Below are 9,936 nucleotides of genomic sequence, written 5' to 3'. Positions count from 1 at the left end.
GTGCGTTTAAGGGCTGGATGTGGAAAAGTCGACCCATTGAGATTGAAACAGCCCATTAATTTGCTCTGCTCCCATTAACCTGATCCCAATCAGTAACAGGAAGTGCAGGGCTTTTATTTTTTTTAAAGAAAACGAGTTCTCTGTGTCAGACAGTAAACCTGAGAAATACAGTAAGTGAACAAATACTAATGAGAAAAAAGCCACTACAGATAGTTCCCTATAATACACTATGCTAGGGTGAATTAGCCTAATGTGGGACATTGTTTTGCAGCCAATGCATTAAACTTTAATGCATTGGCTGCAAAAAAATTTAATGATTAAAGGTCCCATATTGTAAAAAGTGAGATTTACATGTCTTTTACATTATAAAGCAGGGTTAAAGGTCCCATATCGTGCTCATTTTCAGTTTCATACTTGTATTTTGGGTTTATATTAGAACATGTTTACATACTTTAATGTTTAAAAAAAAACTTTATTTTCCTCATACGGTCGGCCTGAATATGCCTGTATTTACCCTCTGTCTGAAATGCTCCGTTTTAGCGCATTTTGATGGAATTGCATTGCTAGGCAACAGCTTGTGTCCATGTGTACTTCCTGTCAGCTGATGTTATTGACATACACTGCAACAAGAAATAAACTGGGACCCATTTAGAATGTTTACGTTTAAATCTGTGTAAAGGGTCTAAATACTGTATATTTGTGACATCACAAATGGACAGAAATCCTGACAGCTTGTTTCAAATGCAGAATTTCTGAATACAGGCTGTGTGTATTTCTCCGTATATTGAGCGTTTTGATACTTTCACAGTATTTATATATCACTTAAACCTGCTTTATAATATAAAAGACATGAAAATCTCACTTTTTACTATATGGGACCTTTAATTCCAAACCCAGTGACACTCCGACATCCCCAGGATGTGTCCTAATCAGAAGAAAATGCAGATATCACACTCATAAAAGAAATAGTAGGCATATCAGTGCCAAGTTGTCTCAGACAAATCTTTATTTCTTAATGTGGGACAGTCATGTCTGAAATGTGGCAAAGACAGGTCTGTTAAAAGAAGCTAAAAATCACCTTAATTAATGTAGGAAACACTCAAGGCTGAATGTGCATTCATTTTACCACTTACAATGTTATTGATGTTACAAAACGTAGGCTTATGTGTGGATTTTACATGTAGAATCGAACAATATCAAACAAACAATAAGACTTTTATAATAATAATAAATAAATAAATAATAGTTTTGAAGCATTTAGGCATATTAGAAAGACATTAAATATCAACAGTTTTATTGACTTTTATTTGTTTAAGGAAGACCTACAGTACACCCACTGGAGCTTAGGTGTCCCACATGCAGTGTCCCACTCACCCTATTATTTATTGTCAAGGCGTTGGAAAATACCAAAATATGGAGGGACAATCATTTGTATGTCTCTGTACACCTGTTGTTCCTCCCATTAAATTATAACAGGAAAAAATATATATTAATGTTTACGGCTGAAAAACCTGATTGGCTGATGATATCGCTCTGCTATTTTTTAGTCTCACTCCCAACTAAACTAAAATGTGCACAACCAGGTGCCTCCATGTATTTATAGACTGAGGTGTCAAGCGTGACAGAATGGACAGAGGTGACCCTGGATATTTCTGTTGACTTTCATATGATTAATACGACACTTCAGGCGAAACTCATATGGGCCATCATCACTCTCTGAGAAAATCCAGCCGTGTCTGCTGAATATGGCTCTCTTGGCAAGTCGTGCAAAGACATATTGTGTACTTTCTCCCCCCCCTGCTACATCCACAGCAGATATAGATGTGTGACAAAGGAAAAGAAAAACAACATAGTAACACAGTGTTGGTCGACCACGAGTCTCCAGAGCAGCTTCAGAGCGTTCTACTGGAAGGATGAACACCTATTCATCCAGAAGACGATCCCTTATTTGGGTCCAAAATCCCCATAGCTGTTCAATAAGGGGTCAGACCTGCTGACTGTGAAGGCACATCATATGATTCACATCATGAAACCAATCGGTGACCTCAAGGTATGTACGCATAGCCATTCTGTTTCTCATTTATCCATGTTTTTTTCCTTTAAAGGTCTCATATCATGCTCATTTTCAGGTTCATACAGTACTTGTAGTTTATGTTTGTATTAGAACCTGTTTACATGCTGTATTGTTAAAAACAACAACTTTATTTTCCTCATACTGTCTGCCTGAATATGCCTGTATTCACCTTCTGTCTGAAACCATTTTAGCTCATTACAGCAGAATTGCGTTGCTAGGCAACAGCTTGGGTCCATGTTTACTTCCTGTCAGCAGCTGATGTCATTCACATACAGTAGGCTTCGTCCGAAATCGCATACTTCGCACTACATACCCAATATGTGTACTATCGTTCAACGTACTTTTGTGTGAATAAACACAGTAGCATCTTCCTTTTCGGAGGCACTGAGCAATAATAATAATGTATGTCATCACTTTCTGAGAGCCTCCTTGCGGGTTGGAGACATGTAACCATGGTAACCTGTGCCAACCTGTGATGAAAGCGACGGTTTGTTAATTTGATATATATTACACAATAGCAAAGTGAAATCTTAATACTTAGTTAAATTGAAGTGTTATTGATGTTACAGAGCTGTCTGTCAACATCTGTTAATGAATATTGTCGTCACTGCCGCATTGCATTGTGGGATATTTATGCCACCGTAGTGTCCAGAGTTGCATACTGTAATATTTCATCAGAAATAGTATGCAATTCATGTACTAGTGGTTTCACACTAAGGTTTTGGGACATACTAAAAAAATCTCACGTACTGTTTTAGCTACTAAATAACGTGTTAGTATGGAATTTCGGATGCAACCTATATATATATTGTAGATTTGTGACATCACAAAATTACAGAAATCCTGACGGCTCGTATGAAGGCATAAAGTTTCTGAATACAGCCTGTGTTTATTTCTCACTGATTTGAGCGTTTTGATACTTTCAAAGTATTTATATAGAACTTAAACAGGCTGCTTTGTAATAAAAAACACATGAAAATCTCACTTTATACAACACGGGACCTTAAATATATCACCCGTCTATAGCTCAGGAGTGAAATTATCATGTAGTATTGAATAAATAAATAAATAAATAAATTAATTAATTAGTATTGATTAAATTGGCTGCTGCCTTCTGAAGTTCCAAAGATATATTGACAAGGCAGAGTAGTACTGTATGTCTAATATGATATCCATGTCCTGTTCAAATAACTTTGGGGTCATTTTACAGGTTTGAGTGTTCCTGTAATTACCAGCTCAATGATGTGAGAGTCAGGAGCTGTGGATGTGAGTCACATTTCAGCCAAGTCGGAGGGAAATTCAGCGAGTATAACACAACAGGCACCTAAACCCACAACTGTTGTCCAGTGGCCAACAGATAAGGCTGGGGTTGTGGTCCACATGGGATTATATTTGCATGAGTGTGAGGCAGGAGGGCGTTTCTAAAAAAGAAAACAGCGTTTGTTCTCAGGGAACCTGCCCTGGATAAATAAAGGCTTATGAAAACACAGCAGCAGCAGCTGATTTTACTACATGTCAGATGAATCATAGAGACCAGCTGGTGTAGTGTTTGGTTGCACTGGAAACTTCTGTATACTTCTCAGTATCTGTGTCCATCTCTTCAGCTCAGGGTGGTCTGCAGTCCAAGTCCAGCACAACATGGTGAACATGAGGTGCATATGACTTCACATGTTCTATGTGCTGGATGTTTGTTGTCCACGCTGCACCAGTGATGTCCTTTAAAAGAGAGGCGATGCGGTGTGTTGTGTCATCGGCCCAGGCCTGCCACGCCTCTCTGTCAGCTTTCTTCCCAGAAACCCTCTGAGTCGCCTCATTGATTGCTGGAGCGGCCGCAGTGTTCGGTAACGCTGAGGTAACGTTCTGGTGAATGTGCAAAATGCCACCGGTTGTTCTCTTCAGCAGTCGACAGGCGACAGGCCAGCCGTCCTCAGAGCTCGGTATGAGACCCAGGTTCACTCGGTCAGCGATGCCACACAGCTGGAGCTAAAAAACGAAACAAAATATAACAACAGAGTATTGAGATGTCTTGTACTCTGTGAGGAAATTATTGAAAAGGGCGATTCAAATTTTCCACTGCTGTGATGCCAAAAATGTGTTTGCAATTACACTGGAAGAGAACAAACTAAACAAAACAACAAGACTGCACTTGGAATAAATTAGGTATGTGTTTTTGCTGTCCAACTTGCTAATAGTTAATAGATAGATAGAAAGATAATAAGTGTCAAAGATGGCAGAAATCCCAGAAAAAATCGAATCAGTTGTTTTCTTTTGGGTCGATCTAGTTCAAGTTTCATGACGTAAAATCTAATTAAAAGGGTTGAAATACAAGCTCCTGGCAGAGGTTACAACTGAGACATATAGTTGAAATCAGTTTTAAGTATTAAAAACTTGCATAGAAAGAAACGAAACTATTCACTATTCACTATTCATCACACAGAGTTGCTGGGTTACAATAAGCTAATGTCAAAAATATATAATATATAATTTTGTTAATGTTTTGAAATAAAATTAGCTTGTTATCAATTTAAATGACATAATTGTGTATCCAAATATTATATTATATTATTGAATTATCACAATATATTTCCTCTGAAATATATTGTGATAATACAATAATATAATATAAAATATAAAATAATATAAAAATAGAATTATTAGAGGTATACAGTATGACAACAGTGACAGATACACATTATTAGTTGAGTTTCTTCCCCAGAAATGGCCCGAATTCTACAATTATTTCATTTAATTACTATGATATCAACTCAGGAGAGTACTTATATTTCAGTGAACCTTTATTGGTTCTCTCTGTGGAGTTACAGACATTAAATCCTGAGGTTCCAATAATTGCTGCCATGATTTTCAGTGGAGATGGGATTGGAGTAATACAACCACTAGAGGGCAGAAGTCAACACTCCATCGACTTCATCCCATATTGTAACGTGTGTAAACAATACGTGTCACATAAGCAGTATTGGTAGAAACACATTACTTGTCGGTTGTCTCCTTGGTGAACGGTGCAGCGGTCAGACACCCCGTTTGCCACGAGGTTTTTCTGTAAAGCTTCAACTGCGTCAGGGTTCCACTCGCAGGCGTGAACATGACTGGCCCCCGCGTGAACCAGATATGGGAGGGTGAAGTATCCAATACCTGACGCAAGACACAAGTGAGACATTCAAACTATGTTTAATTACTACTGAAGAGTACAATGGTTAGATAGACACAATAAAAGTAACATAATGGGGATCTAAACCTGGACTAAAGTCAAAATTCATCATAGATATCCACTCAAACATCCTCAATATGGATTGTATGATGTAGAACATGCGTTTTATTGTTTCCTCTTTTGTTGATGTTTAAGTAAACCTGTTACACATTAACATGTTATCCCACCTGCATACAAATCCACTACAGTCTCCCCTCTGCAGTCAAATCCAGCCACCCGGAGCTTCTCTGTTATGTTTCCAGCTGAGAACATGCATTTGGTGACATCAAACTCATATCTGAAACAAAAGGTGAAGACGTTATAAGTTCAAACATGTTTTAGTCATAGTTTAATGTTCTCATTCATGTGCCATTCAAAGCACCAGCAAATAAATGACTCTAATTGATTAGGAGGCTGACCTAATCCTATTGTCCACATGTTTGACCCAGCCATGCTCTCCTAACAGCATCGTCACCACAGGAGACCTAAATCCATCGCTGGATATTCGACTCATCTTTGCCAGGCGCTTTGCCCCCAGTCCTTTGGCTACTGCACTCCATAGCTGTCGATCTAATATAGTAAAAAGCAATCAATAAATGTCCTCATGAAATATTTTGTTCACATAGTACTAAAGAAAAGTGTGGTTACGGTTGAGAACAGTACCTATTTTCTTCCATAGTGGCAGGGAGAAGCAGTTGTCTCCCAGCACCAGTAGGTCTCCATGCCTCTGGAAGCTGCGAGGGACGTCCCTCCTCAGCTCCTCCGTCCATCTTTCACCCTGAGATTCCAACATCTCCTGGAGGATTTTCTCTAGTTTATCACCACACATCCCTCCTCTCTTCTTCTTTGGTTGCAGAGGATACTGTGGTGAGAACAGAACAGACAGAAGATCCTTTAAAGGGGACATATTGTAAAAAAGTGAGATTTTCATGTTTTTTTATTATAAAGCAGTCTTAAGTCCTTTATAAATACTGTGAAAGTATCGAAACGCTCAATCCACAGGGAAATGCACACAGCCCATATTCAGAAACTCTGCATTTGAAACAAGCTGTCAGGATTTCTGTCCATTTGCGATGTCACAAATATACAATATTTAGACCCTTTACACAGTTTTAAACATCAACATTCTAAATGTGTCTCAGTTTATTTCCTGGTTGAAGTACACATGGACCCAAGCTGTTGCCTAGCAACGCAATCCTGTTGCAATTCCGTCGCAATGCACTAAAATGGAGCGTTTCAGAAAGAGGGTAAATACAGGCATATTCAGGCAGACAGTATGAGGAAAATAAAGGATTTTTTTTAACATTACAGCATGTAAAAATGTTCTAGTAGAAACACAAAATACAAGTATGAACCTGAAAATGAGCATAATATGGGACCTTTAAAGCTGCAGCATAGTGCAGTCTGCTGCTAATTGTATTCAAGTGCTTTAATTACCTGACTCCAAACTATATCACAAGCACCGTCTGAAGCCCCCATGCTTCTGAGAGATTGCAGATCAAGTTGTGGCAGACAGGATTGTAAAATGGGCAAGTGGACTGTCTCATCTGAGTCTTTCAGTAAACACAAGCTCAGATCAAGAGCACCTTTTGACTGCAGATATCTCCTGTAAAATAAGACGTTTAAACGTAATATAAGATTAATTAAAAAATATTATTAAAATAATACAGAAACCACATTTAACTTGTCAATCAAACAGTCTGTCCACAGTACTCTTGGTTCCCACCACTGTATCTGGTTCCCATCATATACTACAGCTCCCAGTAGACCACTTACCCACCAAAAAACTGACAATAATTTTCAGGTGGATTTTCATTCATTCATTCTCACTGTGCAATATAATTTTCCATTTGTGCAATTGTGTTAATAGTCTGTTTATTGTCAATACTGTATATACTGCTCCTTTTTTTTATACTTCCTTCTATTTAAATGGTTCATATTTTGTTTAGCTCCTGTGTTAGCTGATGCTTCTTGTTTTTTGCTTTTTTATCCATCCATAACTAACTGTACAAATGAACCTAAGCGGTGTGTTAATGTTACTTGATTCCAGAAACTCAGCAAGGATCCTTTCTCGAGAATGAATAAAATTCCACCTGAAAATATCAGGTTATTGTCAGTTTTATAACCATAACATGCTTTTTTCATGTAAATGTAAGAAGCTAAAGTTCCAGTTTTGTTTTATTTCTTTGCTGGGTACAATTTAATTAAACATCATAGATACATGTGTAGTACTGACTATGAGGAGGTACTTTGACTATAAGGTGTTTTGTAGTTGAATCTGACCTCTATAACCTAAAAGAATATGAAGGTATACTGTGTATTGCATACAATAGCACATCATGTATTAGGTCACAATATCATTATCATTATTACTACTCAGTTGTAATTCATACTGTGCAATATTTTCAGGTGTAATTTCATTTCATTCTCACTGTGCAATATCATTTTCCACTTGTGCAATTGTGTTAATAGTCTGTTTATTGTCAATACTGTATATACTGCTCCTATTTTTATACTTCCTTCTATTTAAATGGTTCATTACACTTTGTTTAGCTCTTTTTTACTGTGTTAGCTGATGCATCTTGTTCTTGTTTTGCACTATCCCCTTTGCTGCTCTACACTGCACATTTCTGCAAATATCTTATCTTATCTTATACAGTAGATAAAGGTTCCTATGCTTACTATGAGATAACTTATCATAAGCAGCTGGATGGCTGATTACCTGAACTGCTGCGCGTAACACTGCGACACACGAAGCCAAGGCACATCTTCCATTTACAGGTAAACAAACAAATCCACTGTTTTCATTTTTGGACGCTTCATAAAGCTGTAATTCAGCCTACAACGAAATGACAGATAACCGGAAGCGATTCAAAACAATAACAACGCGTGTTTCTAGTCGGACTATTATGCGGGCCGGACCTTTCAAATATACAAAACTTTATTGTCAACACTAAAAGGCTCGTTCAAACTTTTTAGCTATTTTACGTCTGAAATTAAACAGTTTTAAACTTGTTTTGACGCTAAAGAGGAGCAATTTCTCTATAAAAGATGATGGATAACGTTACGTCTTTATTTATATTACATTTCTGTTAGAGAACGAAGCTCTTTAGTGGGAATAAATCAGTATTAGTTTGGATATAGTCGACAGATGGAGACAAAACACAGCAGGGTGACTTAATTAACTTGTTAATTAACACTAACTTTAACCTAAATACATGGCTGAAAAGTAAAGTTAAAGTACAGTAAAGAAAAAAAGGTAATACTTGGTCATCTGGCTGCATCAGCTGAAAACACTGAGTACAAATATAATATCAATATCATGTGCAATACTACTTTTTACATTCTCATGTGCAATATCACTGTTCATTATGTGCAATATCACTGTCAAACATGTGCAATATCACTGTTCATTGTGTGCAATATCACTGTTCATTATGTGCAATATCACTGTTCATTGTGTGCAATATCACTGTTCATTGTGTGCAATATCACTGTTCATTATGTGCAATATCACTGTTCATTGTGTGCAATATCACTGTCCAACATGTGCAATATCACTGTTCATTATGTGCAATATCACTGTTCATTGTGTGCAATATCACTGTCCAACATGTGCAATATCACTGTTCATTATGTGCAATATCACTGTTCATTGTGTGCAATATCACTGTCCAACATGTGCAATATCACTGTTCATTGTGTGCAATATTAAAGGTCCCATATTGTAAAAAGTGAGATTTTCATGTCTTTTATATTATAAAGCAGGTTTAAGTGATATATAAATACTGTAAAAGCATCAAAACACCCAATATACGGAGAAATACACACAGCCCATATTCAGAAACTGTTCGTTTGAAACAAGCCGTCAGGATTTTTGTCCATTTGTGATGTCACAAATATGCAATATTTAGACCAATTTCACAATTTTAAACGTAAACATTCTATATGTGTCCCAGTTTATTTCCTGTTGCAGTGTACGTGAATGACATCAGCTGACAGGAAGTAAACATGGACCCAAACTGTTGCATAGCAACGCAATTCCGTTGCCTTTCCGCTGAAATGCGCTAAAACGGAGCGTTTCAGACAGAGGGTGAATACAGGGATATTCAGACAGACAGTATGAGGAAAATAAAGGTTTTTTTGAACATTATAGCATGTAAACATGTTCTAGTAGAAACCCAAAAATACAAACATGAACCTGAAAATGAACATGATATGGGACCTTTAATGTCCAACATGTGCAATATTACTTATTTTTCCGTTTGTTAGCTTACTTTACCTTTTTTATTTTACTTATCTTATCTTATTTACTCATTTTACTTAATGTAAAATATATTGCGATATACTGTAAGCAAGACAATATATCGCGATTTTTTAAAAATCGAATTTTAGGAAAACTGTCATAGTATAAAAAACACACCGCCATATGCATAAAATCTGAGGGAAAAAAAAGTTTACTTTTTTTATGCAATCAGAATTGTAGGATCTACATTTGAAGAATGTTAGAATTCAATACAGAGTTTTTGAGAATTGATAGATACAGTATCACAAAACATAATATTGCAATATTCAATATTTTCATCAACCCCTGGTAAACAGTGAGTCAGTGGTAACAGACAGTAGAAATATGGATCATGTAACCTTAATCTCTGAC

At 36.9% G+C, this 9,936-nt stretch overlaps 2 protein-coding genes across 2 annotated transcripts in view; one reads left to right on the top strand and one right to left on the bottom strand.

Moving 5' to 3' along the window:
- Window positions 1-9,936, top strand: part of zdhhc9 (zDHHC palmitoyltransferase 9) — a 53,646-nt gene that overhangs the window by 115 nt on the left and 43,595 nt on the right. The gene's annotated exons all lie outside the window — the stretch shown is intronic.
- On the bottom strand, window positions 976-8,144 carry trmt12 (tRNA methyltransferase 12 homolog). The gene is made up of 7 exons (XM_074649416.1): window positions 8,002-8,144; window positions 6,717-6,885; window positions 5,943-6,141; window positions 5,699-5,849; window positions 5,468-5,577; window positions 5,067-5,224; window positions 976-4,057 (listed from the first exon to the last, which is right to left on the bottom strand). The coding sequence occupies exons 1-7, from the start codon at window positions 8,052-8,054 to the stop codon at window positions 3,680-3,682; spliced, it is 1,218 nt and encodes a 405-aa protein (XP_074505517.1). The 5' UTR covers window positions 8,055-8,144; the 3' UTR covers window positions 976-3,679.

The sequence above is a fragment of the Sebastes fasciatus genome, chromosome 10 (assembly GCF_043250625.1).
Source record: "Sebastes fasciatus isolate fSebFas1 chromosome 10, fSebFas1.pri, whole genome shotgun sequence".
Lineage (NCBI taxonomy): Eukaryota > Metazoa > Chordata > Actinopteri > Perciformes > Sebastidae > Sebastes > Sebastes fasciatus.
This window is presented reverse-complemented; position numbering and strand designations above follow the sequence as displayed.